Here is a 22,955-nt window from a genome sequence, read left to right on the forward strand (position 1 = left end):
GGATGGCAAGAAATAGTAAGGAAAAGAGTTTTATAAAGACCCAGCTATTGTTTAGGCTAGAACTAATTGGTCCAAGAAATTGTTCCTGCAATTCCCCTATAACCAGATTCCATTGGGTAACTAACATCGCTTAATATTACTGTTGTATTTGGCTTCTAACTTACCTGAGCTTCCATAACGCCATACCCAATGCTAGTTTCTGATTCAGAGATTGGTAATTAAACCCACCTACTATATTTATATTTTTAAAAAGAAGTGCTCAACCCTGACCCCCACAAGCTAGACCTAACCCACTGAACCATTTCATCTAGCCTGCAGAACTCCCCAAGGGTTTGAAAATGTGGTGGTGGGGGAAAGGTGGCAGTGTTAATTGCCATGTCCCTGACTGCCAAAGTTCTGGACCCATGGGCACCCCTTGGGCTGGATAGCATGGCCCCGTGTGCTAGACTGGGCAGACAGACCCAGGTAACATAGGCCCCAATTTGGATATGTGGGACTGGGGTGGCACAGAACCTGATATGAACACAAGAAACCTTTTCTGGACAGCACAGGGCCTGATCTGAGTGTGTGGGGACAGGGTAGTATGAGGCGTGAATGAGGCAACGCAAAGCAGGATCTGGGCAATCTGGAGCCCAATCTGGGTGGCAGAAGGCTGGATCTGGGTGTGTGGAACCCAATTCAGGTGCTGATCTGTTGGACCAGCCCCATACCATACATCTGGCCCCACTGAGCCAAAAAAATGAGCTTCATTAGGGTATGCATTCCTACAGAGCCATTATAGGGGCATCTCTATGCAGAAATGTTCTCTTTATATCCCATATGATATTTTAGTAATCACGTTCCCCTCCCAGATCTCTATAGCTGATGTAGTTCCTCCTGTCTGGCTTTCCCCCAAGCAAAGCAGTATCTTGTGGATTTGTTCTGATTTTACTGCAGTTCAGAACTCTCTGTTTATGTCAAAGATTTGGAATTCACTGCTGTCTTGTGTTTAAGCTTTCCCCCCATTCTCACAGAACTATTTATAACACTTATCTGTGACTGTTCACTTATTGATACCTCCCTCTTGTACCTGACACCCTGTTATTTTCCCAGAAGGTACCTCTCTGATTGCAACAGGCCTCTCCTTCATATCTCTGTGTTTTCTCTTCTGTTAAACAGAGCCCCGACTGCAGCCCTGACATTCCTGACAGTCATCTTTGCCCGGCCTAAAAGTTCCCTGACAACCCTCAGCTTTCTGTTTGCTTCTTCTCCAGGTAAACTTCACCAGTTTTTCATGCCAGCAGCCTGTATCTGCTTAGTAAAGATGAACCGTTGTCATTTCTGTAAAGGTATTTCCCTCACCTCAAAGATTAGAGTTAGAGCAGAGGTCAGCAAACTCTGGCCTGGAGGCCAGATCCAGGCTAGCCGGGAGCTTATGTGGATCTTTGGTGGCAGGGAACTGTTGTAGACAGCTTTGATGGAGGGGTGCTTTGCCTGTGCAGTGGCTGGGCAGCAGTGAGAAGCATTAATGGTGGCATTGAGAGAAGTAGGAGGCAGAGCAGTGGCTGTGGTGGCATCAGCGTGGGCTGGGTTGGTCATGGCGGTACATGGAGCTAATTTCCTTTAAAGCGTTGTCCTTTACCCCAAAACATCGCTGACCCCTGCCTACTTTTTATCAGGTACTAGGAATTCTTGTTCTTCCCCTTTCCCCTTGCTGGGCTGCTGTATACATCAGGGTTTTTTAAGCTTTCATCAGAGGCTTTGGGTACTGGCTGTAGCCAAGGCTGGGGATTGTGACTGGGGTGGGCCAGTGCTCCTGCTGAGACTTAGACCTGGAGGTTCCTGGTTAGAGGGTCTTGTCTCCCTGCTTAGGGTCAGATGCACTGCCATATTTGGGGTCAGGAAGGAACTCTACCCCATGGTATGGACTGTGGGGGGTTTTGCATTCCTCTGTAGCTGAGGGCATGGCCCTTTTCTTGGGAGCTCTCATGCATATTTTCACAGCCTTTGCAGCAGCAGGATGTTGGCCACCATGGTTTCCCATCTTTACCTGTGGCAGGTTAGGGCGTTATGTCTTGCATTTGAAATAAAAGCTTCAGCAAACAGGTAGAGCATCTCAGCAGTCCCATGGCAGCTGTTGGCTGTGGCTCTGTAAACCCCCAGGTGTTTCCTAAACCCTTCTCTGCACATGAGAAGTTAGGAACCTAGCCCTGAAAAGTACACAGGTTTTACTACACCTCCCTTGTTCAATTAGTACAACTAGCCTGTCTAGATGCCACCTGGGATTACCCCCCACAACCTTTGTGCACAAGAGGGAAGTCCCACCAGATGGCTTCAAGACCCAATCAAACGTAAACATCACGTTTATTGTCAACAATTGGATTTACATAAAAAAAATATATATACATGATACATACACACGTGCGTATGATGAGTCCCGTTTCACAGATGTACAAAAGAGAGGGAGAGAGCCTGGCATGGAGCAGGCACATGTTTTCTCTCACTCATGGTGCACTAAGATCACAGGGTTTTACAACTGGAACAATGACTGTTTCTGCCCTTCATGCCCTTCCTCCTGTGTTGGCACAGGGCAGTCAGAGAAGAGGCAGGAGATCCAGTGAGAACAGACACTAGAAATGATCCAGGGAATAACAATATATTTACCTCTCCTCCCCCACTCTGCTCCCCTTCCCTGTTTAGATGAGAGAGCAGGGAAAAGATCCAGTGTCAAACCCTCACACAGGGAATGTGAGGGGATTTGGATAGGGGAAAGCAGAACACGACACACGAGTGATCACAAGACCTCAAAGTGACCCCTCCCACCCCCACCCCATGCCCCATACACACATACGTAGACATCAGTGGCTTCACACAGTGTGGAAATGTGTTATCAGGCACTCCTAGGGAATATGAGCCTCCCCTGCCTCCAGCTTCGAGGCCAGCAGCTCCTTCCCCTGAGAGTTGCTGAGTCCCACCCTGCGCTCTGGGGAAAGTCCATTACTGCCCACCCACCCCTCTTCTGTGGCATCTAAGAACAGTTCAAGGAGCAGGACAGAAAAGGGGATAGGCAAGCGTCCTCCACAGGCAAGGGGTAAGGAACAGGGATGTGGAACAGGCAGACCCCTCAGCCCAGATGTACTGCTCCCTTTAACTTATATATTGAGGCCCCTGTGAATTCAGCTTAGATACCTTCTACTCTTTCTTTTGCTCTCCAGTGTCCTCTGCCAATATCAGGCTCATAACCATGATCAAAGCAGCATGTACAAGGGAAGAAAGCCTTTTCCCTGTCCCTCAGTTTGCTCAGTTCAGAGGATCAGCCTGTGCTCTTCGCATGAACGCAGCACTGTTAGCATGTCTTTTCTCCCCCTGCCCACCTACCTTTGAGCTGTATGGGTAAAACCTCAAAGATCTTGTACCAGAAGGCAAGGCAGAGTTCAGGTAAGCACATACCACAGGCAACCAGAGGAAAATAACGTCTCTACCCCCTTCCTGTCATGAAGAGTAGAAGAGTGGATGGAGGGGAGATGGAAGGTGCAGGCCATATGGAAAGAGGAAATGTGCTGGATCAATTTCAGAAGAGTCTCTAGTTGCAACCTGGAGATGTGGGGGGAGGAGGGAGCTATGTCTTGCTTTGCTTTCCTCCCACTGGGGCTTATACCTGTAGCCTTTCCAGCAGCAGATGGCTCCTGATTCAGAAGAAGGACTAAGGTTCAGAGTCCTTGAAACCTGAAAGGGCTGGATTTCTCTCTCTGTTGAAGAAGCTTGAATGGGCTAGCATGAGGAGGAAGAGAACTGGGTCCAGCACCTGTTTCAAGGGTCAGGAGTTGGGATTACCCTCACCTCTCCATCGTCATGCTTCCTAGTCTTGCCTGGAAGTGAGAAACATCATGTTCCCTCCATGGGTGGGAATGGGGGAAGACCTCTCGGCACGGGGACATGTCAACGAGCTGCAGCCCCAGACTTGACAATCTGCTCTGTGACTAGTTCAGGGCAAACACACAGCTCTCTACACTTCATCCATTCATTGACCAATTTATTCAAACTGAATCAGGTCTGGATCTGAAACTCCATCAAACTGCTCTGTCTTATGCCTGGGCTGGGTTGGGGCCAGGATCTCTAGGCATGCAGTGGATATGAAAACATATAGCAGAGAAGAGCAATATATGGCAGTGTGGCATACAGATTTGGTCAGTGGGGGGCTGCAGTGCCTGCATTATTCCTGGGTGCCCTGGCTTTGCCTGAGTTATTCAAGTCAACCCAGTTCAGCACTCCTAGAACATTCAGCTCACACCACTATATCATGTCTTCTGCATAGGCTACATGGCACAGAAATGGTAGGGAGTTACTAAGAATGCTATGGGAGCTATTTCTTGCACTGCTCCCTCTGCCTAGATAAAGTAGAGGGAAAGGGCCCTTTTGTGTCTCTGGTTGAGAGAGCAGTACTGTCCCACAGCTGGTCCCTCCTCTCTGGGCCATTGCGACCTACTGGAGCCACTGACCAAAGGAGTGAGGAGAAAGGGAGCTGATAACATTAAAAACCTTTTCAATACACAACTGTGACATGGTTTGGACATCAAGACACCTCCTGATCTATGAGGGTTGGAAACAGAAGTGGTTCCACGCTCCTGTTGAGCGGTAAAAGCATCTGGCTTTCACACTGGACATTGTCATCAGGCATCCAGAGCCTCCATCTGTGTGATTTTGGAGTTGGAAGTATATTCCATACCAAGGACATGGAGGAACAGGAATGCTTCTTGGCAGGTTGTTTGGTTTTTCAAAGGCATCTCTTTGAATCTCCTCAGAGGTTTGGAATGTTAAAAGTATCCTTGGTCAGGACAGACTAGGGACAAGAGTGCAAGGGAGGAAGTCAAAGGTACCTAATAAATGCTTGACACAGTCCCTATTTTTTGCTCAGGGCCAGATTTACACTGTGGAGCTGCAAACAAATGCAAATTACACCACATTCAGGGATGAGATCGTTTCCTGGGGAAAGAAAGGGGTATACACTGCTGTCCTTCCCTGGGGACTTCACAACAGGAGGGCAGAGCCACTATTCACTAGAGGCTCTAGCACTGTAGAGGTTGCCCCAGACCTGTTCTTCTCTCCCCCTTCCCTGAGCCAGCAGCAGACCCTGTTGAGACTGGACTGAGCCCCTAAGCAGGGGACAGGTTGGGAGCTCCTTGTGTCACTCTACCCTTCTTCAGGCTGACTTGGTGCCACTGGGAACCCTCAACTAGGCCGTGGGCTACTGAAATGAATCTGGCCCCTCTGAGTTGTACTAACAGTGGTCCTTAAAGGGGATCTTAAAGGTACAAGACATCAAAAGGGCAAGAATTAACTATCACATACAATAAAAGACACACAGAAATGAGAGAGCTTTCTAGACTTTTGTCAAGAGACTTGTGCTTGTCCCTCACAGGTAAAGCTATACAACATTTTTATGTGGCAGATATTAAGGCTGAGCTTCTCCAAGCTACCTAAGGGATGCAGATACCTCAGTTCCCAGCTCAAGTTAAAGAGCTGCATCTACAACCCAGTCCCCTGAGGCAGCATGGGGAAGCCAAGCCTCACTGCACCAAGTTTGGCCCATTTTGATGTGAGGACACAAATAAACCTGCTCAGGCCTGTCTAGTACGCAGGTGTTCCTTGGCACCTGTGCTGATGGGATGGAGGGAGGCTGGGATGTAGGGATTGTGGGACAGATAGCTAGTGGTGGGTGACTCACCGCAGTGCTCCTAGTGGAACATACAGAGATGAGAGATATGTCAGCTCAAGGCATCCCCAGCTCACCCATGACTTCCCCTTCTTCATGCTTGATCTACCTCTTGCTGGTGTCTTTGCCCAGGGTCTGGATGCTGTCCCCTACCCACCCAGCCTAGCTGATGGAGAGGCTTGCCTCTTGCTTGTTATGAGTCAACTAGGAATTAACTGGAGCAACAAAACAAAGAGCGTCACAATTTCTGTGTGTACAGATGGTTTTCTGTCCCCTTCCACCCGTCTCCCCTAGCAGATCCAGAACCCCAGATGTTTCTGTTTGGGAAGAAAGGGGGACTCCTGCTGCTTCATTCCTTAGGTGGCAGGGAAAGAGGGGAAGTCACTGTCATGCTCTTTTCCATGGGTGGGTCCAGGGGCCTCATGCCTTCATTCTCTCCTCACAGCTCTCGAGGGTCCACTTGGTGGCTCCTCCAAAGACCTCCACCAGTTTGTCGTCCCACGGGATCACATTGCCTTGAAGATGGGAGGTGCAGTTGGCCAGGCCCCGGATCTCTGTGGGCGTCAGGATGTGATCCCATAGGTTGAACTGAGCAATATCACCAACAAAGGCCTGAGTCGCATCAAATCGCCCACCCAGCGTGTCCTGTTGTTCATTGGGATCAGGGTGTATAGAGATTGGGAGGGCAGGACACAGAAAAAGAAGAGAAGCACAAAGGGAGAAGTGGAGAGAGAAAGAGAAAGATATTGTGGGGGTGAGGCACACATTGAAAAAGGGAGAGCCCAGAGAAGAAAAAATGCAGAAAAGAAAAGAGAAAATAGAAACACGGGAAGAAATGGAGGAAAACATCAAAGGAAATGGGGTGGCAAGTAATAAAATGAATATATGAAAGAGGGTCGGGGAGAGAGAGAGAGAAAGGAGAGAAGGGATACAGTACATGAATGTGGCCATTAGGCTGCTCCCGACAGCAGATTCCTTAGGGAACCTTTTCCCAATCTATAGGAATGATCTTTTGAGATGCTGTTATCATAAACATGCCCCATGAATTATGCTTGCTTGCTAAGTAAATTCCCAGCTAAACTTCCTCATGGGGGCTATGACTGCACTTTATCCTGGGAGAAACCAGGAGGATTGTTCTGAAGAGAACTTGGGGAGGCCGAGGAAGTATGCTCCACTCTTCCTCTAAAGAGTGGCAGTAGGAAGGGGGCACTTTACATCAGCCAGCAGTGACTCTTATCAGCTCACAACAGGGTGGTAGCTGCAGCCTGTGAGGGAGCCATAAGAAGTTCCCCTACCCCAGTCTTGTGAAGCTCTCCTTTGGGGACTTCCAAATACCCCCTGAATGGGCCAAGCATATTCCATAACCAGTCTTGCAGGGAGGCAGCATGCACATACCTGTTCTTGTCCCAGGATAATCACCCCCTGTGGTCTGATGGGATGCCAGGCTGCCAGGTTTTCACTGGACCCACGCTGCTCACCATCCTGGTATGCCATCCACATGCCATCTCGAGTGGTCCAGGCAATGCAGATGTGGTGCCAGGTCCCATCCTTCAGATTCAGGGGCAGCTGGGCAACCTTAAAGAGCCAGAAACAGAAGCAGATATGTTATGGGGCTGTCTGGAAGCCACCACATGCCTCCAGAGACAGGTGATGTGGCTACTTCTCAGTGAGGCTTCCCAGGAAGCATTTTCTGTGGGAAGACATGAGGAGGAGTCTTGCGTAGACCCTCTGGCACTGGCTGTGACACACAGCAGCCTTCTGCCCAAGGGTGGGAGTCTGGAGGTATGGAAAGAGGGGCTCAGTGCACAGCGCTTTGCCTGAAAAGATGAGGAGTAGGAAGGAGATGGAAGGAGAGGAAATGCTAGGGAAAGAAGGAAGAGAAAGAGCATAGGAGAGGCAGGAAAAAGTGGGATGAGAGATCAGAGGAGGGAAAGAACAGGAGTGGGTGGCCAATGTGTCTGAGTTAGAAACTCCAGGATCTGGGTGACATTCTGGTTTGAAAAGTTGAATCCTTTTCACTTCCTTTCTGTCAGGCTGCCAGAGAGGAAGGGCACAGAGCTGTACATCCGGCAGACATAACTCCACCCCTCCCCAGGGCAAAGATGACAAGGGGTCATTCATCTCTAAGAGAAGACGAAGGGCGCTTCCTCCCCAGACAGGGCAGGGAGGAGTAAGTGCTTCCTTCAGCCTCAGCTCCCAGTGCTCCCGGGCAGGCCGTGCCCCTCCTGACCTTGTCATTGATGAGCAGCTCCATGGGGTTGTGCCCCCACTCCAGCAATACAATCTCATTGGCCTGCCCAGGGACGGAGTAGGAGAATGGGGTTCCCAGCCCCGATGAGGCCTTGGACTTCAGCCACATGCAGACCGTGAAGGAGTAGAGCTCTGGCAGGCTCTTCTTCAGCCGGACGTACATGTAGTTGGTCTGGACGGGGATGGTAACCTTGAAAGCATCGGGAGGGTTGTAGGCTGGTGCTCCTTGGTGCCCACAGAGGAGGGAGAGAAGAGAAACAGGGCAACAGGTGAATACCTATAGGAGCTGGTAAGCAGGGAGGCACAGTAATACATGGAAACATTGAAAATTAAACCAACCCCAAGCTAAAGTCTACAGTACATAATGAAACCACTGCTGACAACGGCTGCTAACGGCAACTGCAGCTCCGCACCATCTTGCCTATGCTTCAAGCCCAACACCAACTCAGCCCTCACCAAGGTTAACAATGGTGGTTCTGTGACATTGACTGGGCCTGGGTAGAATACCACTGCACAACCAGATGGCTGCATTAGCAGTCACCTCCTGCATGGCACATCTGAGAGGAAATCCATGCTGCTTGTTGCATGGTCCTTCAGACTCTGCACCCTATATTTGAATGGCATGAGCCATGCCTGATTTAGATAGTGATCTCCTTAGGCTATGGACTGTGTCTCCCCTGTATTTGTTCAGAGCCAGACATCCTGAGATATAACTATTATCTGAAGCATCCAGACTGGGTTCAGCACTAGCCCAGGGCATCTTCCCTCTCTTCTTGACTAAGTGCAATGAGACGCCCACATATGTGCACACACTGCACAGGGTGGGGAGAGTCTGAAGGCAGCCATGGCTTAACCAGTTTCACCTGCCAGCACTGACCCTGTTCCAGCTCAGTGACCCGGCTCTGCAGAGCGCTCAGCTCCTTCTCTATGTCATGCCGCTGCTGGTCGTGATTGCTGTTGCTGCCCAAGCGCTCCTTCTGTAGGGAGATTATCTTGGAAAGGAGCTGCTCCTCCAGCTCCTCCATCTTGTTGTGGAGCACATCTCGGGTCAGAACAGGGGCAGGGGAAGCAGAGGCATTGACTTGAGCTGGGAGCTCCTGCTGCACTTGGGAAAAGAAGAGCATGAGAGGGAGAAGAGAGAGAGAGAAAGAAAGGAAAAATAATCATGAGTAAATGTATCAATGCCAATAAAAATGTACGTCTATACCTAATCAATAGTGGACTCCCATGTCAACTGGATGATCATCTTTAAGTCAGTGGCCCTTACCTTTAAGAGCTTTTACCTGAATTTAAACCTCCCCTTTAAGAGCCACAATTAATTTGATTATTACCACCTCCTGTGATCCTAAGATGCCAGTCTTCATGCCCCTGCCCTGCTACCAGTGAGCTGAATAAAGAAAGGGACTTGTGTGAAGGCAATTGCCCTCCTTGATAAGCTTTCCCTGAAAGCATTGGGTCTGGGGCTGGACTGAGGATTTCCTGTAGCAGGGGCTGGGGATGAGCAATAACAGGGAGGTCAGCCTTCCACTCTATGCCACTATTGTATCCTACTTTGAGGCGGCTGTCACTTTAACATCACATAATAGTTCTGTAATCCTCTTAGCTCAGCTCAGTCTCTGCTCTGTAAGTGTGTGCATGGATGTGTGTGTATGTGTTTGTGTGAGGGCACAGCAGGTAGAAGAACATGGCAAGGTGAGGGGAGGACACACAATAGGAGATAAACCCCAGGCTTTCTGCTGCCAAAGCCCCCAGCTCTAGGGTGTTTGTTAATTATGCAACCAAAAAACAGGGTCTTGTGGCCACTCTTGTTGTGACACTAGTGACTGGGAGCTTCAGTTGCTGCACTGTGCTTTACTGATCTCTACACTGCAATGTGTCTGCACACAGACCTTCCAAGTCCCTGTCCCATCACCCACTAGGTTCTGAATAAAAGCTGGAGCAAAGTCCTTGGGTTGGCTCTTTTTTAGGTAGTTCCAAAACCTGGGCTAGGAACTTGGAGAAGATCCATCAAAGCATTACAAAGAGAGTCAACCCCCCACCTTCCAGGTTGCCTTATTCTAGGGTGGAGAAGTTATGTTCTTCTCCAGGGGAGCTTGGAGCTGGGATGAGAGGCAAGGAACAAACAGGCTGTCCTTTGTGATACCAGCTGCAGAGAGTTTGTGTATGGGCTTATCACACCCCTCTTTGACTCAATCCCTGGCTGACTTTAAAAGGGCAGGGCATTGTCTCGATATACAACTATGTCTGCATTAGGAGTTTACCTATGGCTGTACCAGATTGAATGCAACTGGTCTCATCTGATCTTAGGAGCTGAACATCCTAGGCCTAGCTAGGGCCACCGAAGAGTCCCAGCCATTGGATTAGGCCATTGTGGCAGAGTAGTTAAGGTGTTACCCAATAGTGCCATGAGTTTGAGCCCCCTCAGGACTTGTGCTGAAGGGCCTTTGGCCTGGCTGTAAATGGCTACATGGTTGTTCAGGCTGAGGAATCAATGGCAACTGGATGGGTTGCCAGCCACATCACTCCCTGGTGTACTGTGGGCTTCAGGAGCTGGTGAGCCTACCCTGAAGCATCATAGCCTGATGAGCTGCTAGGCCCGAGGGAGAGCTTTCTTTCACATAAGAAGAGCATTCTTGGTCTACACTGCAAGGAAAATGCTCCTACAGTGGATGTGCTCCTACAGCAAAGCTGTGCTTCGTATCAGTATCATGAACTCCTGCACTTCCCAAAATGGTACAAGCCATGCTTATAAAAGGAAGGGCACACCTGCACTCACAGTGTGGGGCTCCTGCCAGCTCAGCTCTAGCAAGTGGGGATCACGTGGCTATGCTGGCAGGAGCCTGTGGGCTAGATCTGGCCTGTGTTTCTCTGCCTACTCTCTCTGTAGTCAGCCTGCTGATGACAGGTGGTGCTGTAGGAGTTGGTGCTCAACACCATCCCACTCTCCTCCTGCTCACAGTGATGGTGCAGGGAAAGTTCTGAGGCACGTGCCGCTGAGTTATATTCTACAGCAAATATCTTTCCCGAACTGGGCTACCCTCTTCCTCCGGGCCTGACACAGCCTAGGAAGGGTATTTATTCCAAGACATCTAATGGTGATGACTTTCCACCCCCTTCTTGTAGTATCTCAGGCAGAAGGCAGGGCAGGGTGGCAGCTGACCGGCTAACTCCTCCAGAACATTTCAGAGATTAAGGCCAAAAGAGACCATGAGAGCATGCAATCTGACCTCCTGGATGTTACAAGCCATTCCATTCCATTCAAATACCCCTGGACATATCCACAGTATTAGATAGGGCAAGTATTTTGGTCCTAAGAGGTCCTAAACCTCTACAGATGAAAAACAGGAAAGATCAATGCCCCAGCAATAGTCCAAGCCATTGTGACCAGAACCAGACTAATTCATATGCTAATTTAACCAGAGCATAGGGCCCTCTGTCCCATGGGAGCCCATTGTGTTCAGCCTATCTTTGGTTGAAGTGCTTGTGGCAGCTGTCTCTGCTTTCTCATTTTGTGAATCAGCAGAGGAATCCAGGAAAGAAGTCTACTCCCCTGGTTCACAAAAGAAAAGGAAGGAGTGCTTGTACTGGGGCTTGTGGCTTGGCGTACTGATCCTACACATTCTGTAATGTGGCCCTACCTGTAATGGCATGGAATTAAGTGACATGAGCTCGCCTGACCCCAGCAGGTAAACACCCCATGCTAGAGAGGAAAGCAGAAATCCCCACATGTCCCTGCCATTCTGTCCTGGGGCAAAACACTTTCATGACTCCAAACTGGGTGAGAAGCAGGGATCTACTATGAAACTGTCCTGCCCTGGGTGAGGTTTCCAAAGGATGCCTGCACAGAGCCTCCCCCCCGCCTCCCAGCCTCTCATCAGGACTCTTCTTCTTTGAGCTAATCAGCCTGGCTACGCTTCCTCTATCCTGCTTCTATTTGAGGAAGTACAAAGTAATACTGCAGAGTCACTTCATGCTATGCAGACACATGGTAAAAGTATGCCTATAAGGTGTGAGGCAGACCTGTGCTGAGAAACACCCTGCCCACTCCATGTCCTGAACAGGAAACAGTGTAACTGTGTTAGTGTAATGCTAAAGGCAGGCTAGTTGGCTCTGGTAAGAAACATGGCCAGTTCACCCACTCACTGCACCTTATGAGTATAGCTGCATTGCTGACGGCTCCGAACCAAACCTCATTTATGCCTCCAGTAGCCTTGTGCCTTGCGACAGGTTGCATTGCCCACAAGGCAGCTCTGCTGATGAGTAGCATCCTAAATAGGTGAGCAAAACCCCTTCCCTCAGGCCCTCCTCCTCTTCCCATTGCCCATGAAGAACTGAGGGACAGAATCACACTGGGCACATCTGCGTGTTCACTGATGCACTTTTGCTACTGTGCATTAATTTTAGTACCACTAATATGAGGTACTACATAAAGGTGCATTAGGCTGCCCTGATGCACAGTAGCAAAACTGAATGCCTTTTTAGTGATGCTTAATGTACGGTCGACTAATTCTACTACACTTTAGCATATTAGCAATGTTTTTGCTGTGAGGCTTTAATGCTCATTAGAATAGGCTACTGCACATTAAAGTGCACATGTAGACGCGCCTGCTGTCTCTTGTTTTCTTCCTTCCTGCAAAGGGAAAGAACATCTGTGCTCAGCCTTTTTTCCTCTGAGCTGGCTGAGGTAAGATCAGGGCACTCAAGGCTTTTCGATAATCGCTACTTAGTTAATTACTTGAGTGGGGGAGGGCATTCAGAAATATGCCAATGCAGGTGAACCCTGACATGAGCACTGGGTAGGGGAGGTGAATGTGCCAAGTGATAGAGAAAGGGTGTGTAAGGTCAGATGTTGTTTCCCTCCACATCTCTCACTCCCTTTCCTGGTGTTGGTCATGCAGTCCCTTCAGCTGCTTTGTTTCCTTTGTGGCCAAACCATTCTGGCACCATCCCTTGCTGAGGGTGCATCTGTCAGTTTGCATACACACCTATATCTGTCCTACTTTTCTTTATAAGCCTCCTGACTCTTCTAGAGCTGTATTTGCACAAAGTATGGCTCATTGGAAGCCTTTTCCCTCCCAGCAGGGTCCTCTAGAGACTTCCTTTGCCTGGCAAGTCAGACTGCAGACTTGGGTTGGGTGCGGACCTATGAACAGATGACAGTGAGTTAAATGGGCAAGGACATACCACCTATCAGCTGCTCCATGGTAATTATCCATGTGCCTGCTCTTGACCCACAGGAACTGAACACCACACACTGCTCCAGTTTAGTGTTCACTTACCACTGGGTAAGAGCAGACACATGAGGAGTTGCCATGAAGCAGCTGAAGCATAAGTGTCAGGAGTCAAGACAGCAAGCAAGCCAGCTAATTACCTCTCCTGTGCCCACCCGCAGGCTGACCCTGGTTATCTGATTACTTCCAGCTGACTTGGGTTGCCTGCAGGGTCAGGGCTGTCTGCTTATAAGCAGCAGCTCTTTCAGTGCCCTCAATTAGGGCTAGCTAGAAGTAGGCTGCAGGCAGCCAGCCCCACTCAGGTGACAGGGCCTACTGGGGGTGTCAGGCTAGCTGCTGCTCTGACTCCTGACAAGAGTTCTGTAACTCTTTATCTCTCTGTTGCTCTCATCTGCCCATGCCCATGCCCATGCCCATGGACTCAGGGGGGAAAGGCAACAAATAGCAGTGACCAAACAGCTGAGATGCTAAACGGAGCATTGCCTCTGCTCTCCAGTGAAGTATGACACCTAGCTCTCCTTTGCCCATCTCTGACAGCATCCAACTTCACGGCCTCTTCTGTCTACTTCGGGTGGGAAATTACTCACATCTTTGGCAGGATGTTATACCAGTATCCCTTCTGCCCCTTTCCTTTTGGGAGCTAAAGACCCTCTGTTCCTTTTGGAAAAATTAGGCATATTGCTCAGTGGTCCAAGCAAACATGCTCCTCACAATGAAACCTTCTACAAGTTCAAAGCCATAACAAAGTCACTGGTAAATACAAAGTGACTGGTGTGTTCATGGGTCTGATGGATGAGGGAAGCAGCCATATGCTATCTAAGCTCCACCAGAATCCCTAAACTCTGCCCCTCCCATCCCAGCTTTGTTCGGCATCCCTGACACAGTGATTGGGTGTGAAATAGTTAATAATGTAAACCTTCATCTTGAGGGATCGGACTCTACTGTACCCCCACCCTTGATATGAGCTCCTGGTACCTCTATGAAGATAGTGTGCTGTCCTTTCAGGGCTGCGGTGCCAAGCCTGTTCTGTAGATAGGAGCAATGAGCAGGAAGGGTAGAGGATTATCTGCACCATGCCTGGTTGTCCAAGCACAGCTACTCTCCTGCAGGGCTAAAATACAGCTGGGACCCTGAGCAACCTTAAAATACTGAACAGTTTTACTCCTTCCTCTGAAACCGGCCACTATGAGAGAGAGAGAGAGACTGGACCAGATGGACCTGGGGTATATTCTAGTTTGGCAGATGCTGTCTTCCTAGGAGGCCACTTCCTTACAATGCCATGTCCTTCTTAATGCCTTGCTGTCATGTGCTTGTGTCTTAATTGGCCAGAAAGGAACTGGCATGAGGACATAAGTCCCCTCTCACTACCCCTGAGGCCCAGAGCACTGTTCCACAGTATTCCCAGCCTGTGGACTGAAAGAACAGAACTGGGGATCAAACCCAGGTCTTTGGCAGTTCCATACAACATCCTGGTACCTCAGGCACAAGTCAAACAACACATCAGCCTCTCTGTCAGTATTTACATTTGGAGATGGTAGATGAATGGGCCAGTGCTGTGACAGTAACAGATGCCAGGGGGATTCCTGACCTCAGCACCTTGTTGTGGGAAGAAGGGAATGAAGGTTCATGTCCTGGCTAGGACAAGGACAGTCCGCACAGGATCCCAAGAGGAGTCAGTCCAAGGTTTTATGACTAGATGTTCCTTGGAAGATTCCAGGCCTGGTTCTGATCTCCCCCACTCTGGAGATCTGAATCAGCTTGCTCTGTTAAGTCAGTGGGGTCACAGTAATGTAAAGAAGGCATAAGGGAGGAAAGAGTCAGACTTTCTGCCTGAAGGTTCAATGTGAGGGTTTATAATGAATGATAGGTGAATCTACCTAGAAATGCTTTGGATGCAGCCTTCCCCTTGCTGGCAACACAGATACCTACACCAAGAGGTAGACCATGGGCTTTTAATATAAACAAACAAGCAGGAATAAACCTTCCACACTTTGAGGAGTGTTTTATGCATCATAGATAGAGCTGGGTGCAGAAAGGCAAGCCTTTTTCATGGAGGGTTTCAGTATTTCAAAATCTTAGCCTCCTGGACATCCCATCACTGACCTCAGAGTAGCTGTTCTTAAGCAACAAAACACGGGAAAAAAACTGATTGCAAAATTGCAGAGCAAGAAATCATCCACAGACTGAACTGTATTAATCATGGTCTCAGCAGGGACTATGGATTCTTATCCTGTTACCTTGACAGTTTATTATGATGTGCCTCCAGGTCTCAGCTGCCTTGTTCATCTTAACTGATCTAATAAATCTGCTTATTATCTTTCTTAGCAACATATCTGCCTCTTGTCCCTTTCTCTTCCATGGAAAATCTTTTCTTTCTGCCAGTCTATTCCCAGCATGTGGCAAAACAAGTTGTTGCCTATGAAAGCTCAGGTTTTTCTGAACCATTTAGTCTCTAAGGTTCCACTCTGTCCTACTTTCTGCCCCAAATCTGGTTTAGAATGAAAACAAAAATTGGGAAATTTTCCATGAAAGGTCATGAGGCCCGGGTCCCAAGGAAGCCTGCAGAGTGAGCTGTTCCAGAGCTTTAGAGCTTTGCCCTGGAAGTGGGGACTCTGGCAGTTTTGGGATCTCAAGCTCTGAGGCAGCCCAAGATGCTGGCTGCCAAGGAGCCAAAAAGATGACCTGGCAGGTAACCAGGTAGGATGCCAAGCACAGCTGGTAGAGAGGGCTCCCTCTTAAGCCTGGTGGGGTTCTGCCACAACTTCATTGAAACTGGAGTCTATCCATGAATCATTTCAGTTTTGGCAAACTGGGAAATTCCAATGGGAAAAGCCCAGCCCCTGAATGTTCATGACCACCTCAAATCAAAAAGCAAGCAGATCACCTTAACTGATTCCTAGGCCCTACAGCCAAGAGGTACATTTTTGATCATTGAGGCAGACCTCCTGCATGGACTCTCGCCAAGCAGTCACTGCATCAAGCTCATGAATTTTGTTGGCACTAGACCATCTCCTTTAGACAGGTGTTCAGTTTTGATTTAAAGTTTTAAACGGCTGGACAATCCAGACTTCATCTGGAACCCTGTGTGCAGTTCTGGTCAAGAAAGAAGAACATCAGTGGGAACAGGTAAAAAGAAGGGTTACTAGGATAGTCAGATGAATGAAAAGCCTGCCTCACGAGAGGGCACTGAAGGAACTTGCAGTTAGTCAAGCAAGTTGAGAAAGGATATGATTACAGTGTATGAATACATCAGACAAGTAAACACCAGGAAGGGAGAAGAGCTGTTCGAGCTAAAAGATATTGTTGACCCTGAATAAGTTTAGGCAGCAAATTAGAGAAAGGTTTTTGACTAACAAAGCAGTGGGGTTCTGGAACAGCTACCAAGTAGGAGCAGTGGGAGCAAAAAAAACCCAAACCCCATCTGCTTCTCCGATGAGGCTTAATCAGTTTACAAATGGGATTGTGTGACTTGATGCCTGTGGCAGCCAGAGCCTAGATATGACTAGGAGATTTTTCCAGTCCTTCATTTATATATTTTTAAGTCATGCCAGCAATTAATCACTCTCACAGTTAAGGAAATTGCCTTATTTCTAGTTTTAATTTGTCTAGCCTCATTTTTCAACCCCTGAATCTTGCTAGGTCTTTTCTGTTAAAAATCCATCAAATATCAGCTCCAAAATCAGAAAGAAGTCTGGTCCTGGGACTGGCTGTCATGTATCTGGGAGGGACTCCTTTCCTTGGAGGTCTGACCAGGGGTTGTCTAGGATCAGGAAGTTTCTATCCCATACGAGCTACTTCCTCAGGGTTTGAGGGGAAGGCATGTTGGTGAACATCCATCCTTCCCATCCTCTGCCAAACACAGATTCATGCCTGAGGAGAGGGTCTCATCAGGCTGGCCTGGTGGCAGAAACTGAGCTGTCCCTGCTGGGCTTCTGTAGCTCAGCCAGTGATGGCACTACAATGACCCGAGCCCTTAGTTGAATAACAATCATTTTTCAAAAGCATTGCAAGCTTTCTCCCTTCCCAGACTGCTCTATAACAGGAAAATAAAACCTCATCTCCTCTGTGGGTAAGAAGAGGCACAGAATATATCATCTAAAATAAAACCCTTGGAGAGATGCTTTTAAAAATACAGATGAATTCACAGGAAATGCTACATCAGCAAAGAGGTGATGGGTATGTATGGGGGCGGGGGTGAATCTGCTCTTTAGTTTTTTCCCTGCTGCATCTCTATTCTATCTTCCTTCAGGGCAAAAGATGCTTTAATTGCAATTACAGTCAGAGAACTGTAAGCATTAGAGATAGAAGAGGCCTATTAGACCGTCCATTTCCACCCCCTGCCACCAGCCAATGTGGGCTTGTTCTCTGCCACATATTCCCTAGTGACATTTCTATTCTAGCTTCAATTGTCCCAAGCAACAGGGCTCTCATTTATTCTCTGGAGAGGCTATTCCAGTCTTTTAACTCTCACTGTTAAGCAAATGTTTCCTGATCTCCACACACATTTTCCCTTTGCTCAGTTTTGTCCCATTATTTCTCGTTACGCCCCATTGGGCTTATGTTGCTTTTTGTGTGGTCTAAGCGACACATTGATAAAGACGTCTGAAAGGAAAAGAGAGAGGAACAGCAGGGAGGAAGGATGGATGGAGAGGAAGGGAACCTAAAACAGTCATTTACATCTCCATGGCAAGAATAATGTATGAACGGGTATGGGCTTGTTCTGTGTAGGAGTGCCAGGGGGTCCTTGCTTTGTTTTCATGGGGTTATTTAGTTGTGTTCTGTCACGTTTAGCCAATATGTATTTATTTACTTGTATTGCTGCTGTGGATTTTGAAGGCTTTTCTAATCCATTTAGGCTGCCTCGTTATTATAAAGGCCGTGGAGATACTGTCTGGTACACCCTTTGATTGTTCTGGCTCTGGATTTAAATTCTGTGTCCCTGTTTTCGTGTACAGCTCCATCTGGTTATAGAAGAGAAGAGGTTTTGCTTTTGTCACCATTGTTAACATCATGACAGTCTGCCCTACATTGATCTATAAAGGTTGGTCGCTCCCTCTACCTCTCCTTTGTTCCCTCTCTCCGCCTGTCTCATTTCTTTCTTTCCTTGCCTTCCTTTCTTTATGACTGCTCTTTTTTTTCATCAGCCTCCTTCACTTCTTTCTCTTTCTTTATAACGTCTTTCATTTTTAAGCCTGCTTCACTGTATAGTCTTTCTCCACTGGTGCAACTCTCTCCCCTTCACATTCTCTCTCTCTGTATTGTATCTCCTCCTTTCCATTTCTCTGTCACCCTTTATCACGTCCTTTCCCCAACCCTGGTTATCCTTGGATGGACCTTAAGGGTGACTTTTTATTCCTCTGAGTTGAGGACAATCAGTCTGCTGTACTGGCTTTGGTACTGCAAGCAAATAAGGTGGTTGGTTAAGCTAACTGCCCCCACACAGAGCATTACCTCTCTACCACTTTCCCTCTACAGCAATTGAAAGGAACTGTAGGAGTTTGATCATGTTTCCCTGACAACAGAACCAACCCTAATTTTCAAAGTCCCTGTGCCAGGAAGAACATTCGGAGCCCCCCAAACAATGTCAGTAAGCAACAGAAGCAAGAGGTTGGTTGGAGGTTTGGCAACAGGGTACGGGGCCATGGTCAATGCCACTGTGAACCAGACAGTAAGGTGGTGGTAGCAGGAAAGAGGGCTGGATGTTGTCCCTCAAAGAGAAGGGATGGAGGGAAGATTTCAGAAGCTGACAGTGTCTTAGTGTTGTTGAGCGAGGAGTGAAGCTGGTAGGGGGTTGGATCAAGGTGCTCGCTAATGGGAGGGTAAGAGAGGGTACAGTAAAATTGCACCTTTCAGAGTGGGCAGCAGGGTGCTGAGCAGATGAGGAGGTTGTGCTGTGGGTTGCCTAAAAGGCTGTACTGCATCCTCTGTAGGGCTGGCCTTGTTTGGAAGCCAGGAGCATGTTTTGAAGGCACAAGGATCACAATTCTCAATCTTTGATTCCTCCTAAGTAGCATGGGGACTAGTTTGGATTGGGAACATGGGTCTCTGGGCAGGCCTATGCCACCTCTAATTGGACTTAAAGGTGCCACTATGAATACATGCCCTGCCTGCCCACCCATGCCCCAGTGCACAGATTGCAGGGACATGCCATGTAGTTTCGGTTATAGCAGCACTGGATGCTCACCAGTAAGCACGCCTGAGACCAAGAACCTTTGGGCAGCTTTGGGGGCACAATAAGCACTACATTGCATTATTTTGGCACTGGGAAAGCATGGAGGAAGAGCAAGTGGGTAGCGCTTGTTTTCACAATGGTATGCCCTAGCACAATCAGAGGCAGGGTGAACATGGTGTAGTGGGTACCATGGGATGCTACCCAGGAGGTCCAGATGTGTAATCTGGAATGCAAAGGCACCATTTCCACTGCAGAAGGATTCTGTGGGCTCACACAGCTAGCTGCTTTGTTTTTTGGGGAAAAGATATGCCTTTATTTGCAGAATGGCCAAATGGTTTATGGAGCTGTTCATATCCCAGACACCACATATTTTCTGGAATAAAACCAATGTGGGAGTGTCATGGCAGAGTAGTTAATGTGTCCTGCCATGGCTCAGGGGAGACGAACCTAAGGCTTACACCAAAAGTTACACTAGTGGGCCCAATTGTACCTGGCCATTCTGGCTGGGGAGTAAATGTGGCTGAGTGCAGGGCTACACCCTCCTGTCAGCCACAGAAACTCGTGTTCCTTCACCAAACCATCCTGTTGGGCTGTTTGGCTCAGACAGACCTTGTACTTGACCTAGTCCAATGGGACTAGAAGCAATATCCCTGACATCTGCCCACTGGCCTGTGCAACTTCAGTTGGAAAGTTTTTTAGGCTTATTCCCAGTGGGGCAGATTTCCATATCATAATGTTATTATTACAAGAAGGACTAATCGCCTATCTCAGTATCAAGGCTAGGGACTGAATTGGTCTTGGACATTCCTCCATCAAAACTAAAGGTGTGCTCCTAGAATCATCATTGAGATACACTGAGAGAGAAGTATGTACTGGAAATGTTCATGACCGCTGGCTCCACAGCACTCCAGGGCTGCCAGTCAAGCACCTTTCTTTCAAATGAAGCAACTTCAAAGTAATAGCTGTGAAGAGATTATTTAGCAGTGACCTTTCAGGAGGGGAGAAAGCACAGAACAAATTATACTGAGCTGTTCGGTGAGCTCAGATTTTCCCATCTGCCAATGTGAAGGAGATGAGGGGGTGGGCAGTGGGGGTTTGCTTATGCTTTTTTGGCCACTAAACCAATAAAAAGATTGAAACACGCCAGATAATATTAATCACGTTAAATGTCAGCGTCTGGAGTGAGAAAAAAAATAAAAGCTGACACTTTGGCAATGTGTAAGTCTGCTTGGACTTGATTAGTTTTTATTCATTGTTAAGCAAATGCACTTCCATTTATATAAGGAGATCAAAACCTCATTTACTAATGCATTAGAAAATCTGGAGTCACTGCTTTCATTGTCTCTCTCTCTCCCCTCACCCACCAACACACAAAGTTCTCACCTTAACTGTGAAGATAAGGAGGCAAGACCGAGGATTAATGCCCACCTCATGGAAAGCCCTGACAAATAGGTAGCATCCACTTAGAACCTCTGACACAAAACCTGCTCATGCCCCTGCCTAGACACTCCCAGCATCAGTACTGTGGTGCAGGATCTCTGGGGTTCACAAAGGGTGTTTAGGTTTCTAGGAACATACGTACTATGGCATGCCAGTACTGGGGAGGTCTGGTGAAAGAAGTTAGCTGGAGATGAGTCACCGAGTCAGGTGATGCTAGTGCCTAGGCTAGGGGCTCCAGCTGAGACCAGGGTTCCACTGTGTTAGGCACAGAGACCATGCACAGTAAGAGTTTCTGTCCCTTTCTAGATTTCTCCCATGTCCTCCTCTCCCTCATGGAGAGGGACACAGGGGCCAGCACAGCCTCTGTAGCCTGAGATCAGCCTCTCCCCCACCACTTGCACCTGAATGCTGCCTAAGAAAATTCCCTCTGGGTGAATGATAGGAAACCAATCCTCTCAGAGAAGCTTTTTACACTGTGGAACAGTCTTCCAGGGGAAGTGGAAGAAACACAGCCAAATACATGGGTGACTGGTACCACCATAGTCAGGGGGGACATGTGCCCCCCTGTGACCAGTCTCACTGCCTGGGGAGGTCCCTCCACAGCTGATCTTGCTGCCTGGAGGCGTTCCCCCCACAACAGGTCACAGCCACTGCCGGCAGTGGCTGTGGCTGCTTCTGGAAGTGACTGCAGCCATCTGCCGGTGCTTGAAGGGGGGGTACCAGCCCTCCCACCTGCCCTCCTGCCCCCCTGCCCATTGCCTAAGAGGCAAGTGAGGCTGATCAGGGGCTGCATTGGTGCTCTCAGGGGGTGCACATGCACCCCCATGTACCCCCTACATGTCACCACTGGCCAAATACCATGTATTTGGGTCCATGAAGGCAGTTTTCCTTAAGCGTTCCTGGGGATAACTGTTCTTCTGGCATGGTTTAGTTAGTACCTGTTGAGGTGTTGGGGATTAAAGCCCACTTTATGGAAATGGGAGGCTCCTCCCGAGCTTGTTTCTGCAGCCATATAGCTGAGGGCATGTGAAACTTGGGGACATCTGAACCACAAGCCTCTGGGTTTGGGCCTGCATGTAAGATGCCTGCCAAAAGACTTTGGAAATATCTGAAGCCCCTGGTGGGGGTGGAGGATGTTTGCCGGTTGTAGTTATGGTTCTGGACTGACTTATGGTTCTGGACTGACTCACAGATTTGGACTTAATTTGGCTAATTTGGCTTGGAACATGAAAAATTTCTTTTTTTTTTTAAAAAAAGGTCACTTAAAGCTCGAGGAGAGGCAGCTTGCAAGGATACACTGGAGGGCTCAGCTTTGCAGTGCTGGCAGCAGGAAGAATGGATGCAACGTGACAGAACAGGTCCATCTGCACTTTTTTTCTCCTAGTGAAAGGCGCAATGTCCCTGCTTCCCTACAAAATGGGACCTTTGCAGCAGCTTCTTTCCACTTCAGATTTACTTATTCAAAGGTACTTTGGTAATTTACTGATGAGCCAAAACATTACAGCTTAGAACAATTTGACTGCAGTCACTCGGTGATTGGTGTGGCACACTGTGGTAGAATAGTTCCTTTATGAGGTACTAGAATGGCTTTACAGCCTTACCTTTTCCCTTTCCCCTTTGTTTATGATGTAGAAGTGGAGCTGGCACCACACTCTGGGAACAGTAAAATGCCTCCCCCCACACAAACTGCAGATTTTTAATTTGTGGCTGTAATTAAAACAAGTTAGAAAGTCCATACAAGTGTATGTGTGTGTGTAGGAGAAGGAAGGAGAAAAACATACATCACACAGGGAAGAAAGTTATGCTCATTCAGGAGACTGAGCAGCTCTAGGGACTGGAAATGGGTTAAAGAAGACTTCATGTCTATATGCCACCTGGAATTTAGGCTTAGGCTAATAGTGACAGAAAGGTTATTCTAATTTGATGATGACCCTTTGATGTCCTATGTGAAATGAATCATAGAATCAATGAGTGGGAAGGGACCTAGACAGATCATCAAGTCCACCCCCCTGCCATGGGCAGGAAGGAGCACTGGAGGTGGGAGGGGTCATAAGACCCCAGCCAGCTGCCTATCTAGTCTCCTCTTGAAGATTTCCAGGGAAGGTGAGAGCACCACCTCTCTGGGAAGCCTATTCCAGGCTCTGGCCACCCTTACTGTGAAGTAGTTCTT

The 22,955-nt window shown here is 48.3% G+C and overlaps 1 protein-coding gene across 1 annotated transcript in view; it reads right to left on the reverse strand.

Annotated features, from left to right (window-relative positions):
- Positions 1-2,324: 2,324 nt before the first annotated feature.
- NPTXR (neuronal pentraxin receptor) overlaps positions 2,325-22,955 on the reverse strand; it is a 30,727-nt gene continuing 10,096 nt past the window's right edge. Inside the window, exons 4-7 of the mRNA XM_019543907.1 lie at positions 8,820-9,042; positions 7,923-8,167; positions 7,088-7,267; positions 2,325-6,337 (exon numbers count right to left, since the gene is read on the reverse strand). Coding sequence (XP_019399452.1) covers positions 6,113-6,337; positions 7,088-7,267; positions 7,923-8,167; positions 8,820-9,042 — 873 coding nt within the window. The 3' untranslated portion in view covers positions 2,325-6,112. The remainder of the gene's footprint in view (positions 6,338-7,087; positions 7,268-7,922; positions 8,168-8,819; positions 9,043-22,955) is intronic.

This window comes from Crocodylus porosus, unplaced genomic scaffold (assembly GCF_001723895.1).
Source record: "Crocodylus porosus isolate Cpor-Errol unplaced genomic scaffold, CroPor_comp1, whole genome shotgun sequence".
Taxonomy (NCBI): Eukaryota; Metazoa; Chordata; order Crocodylia; family Crocodylidae; genus Crocodylus; species Crocodylus porosus.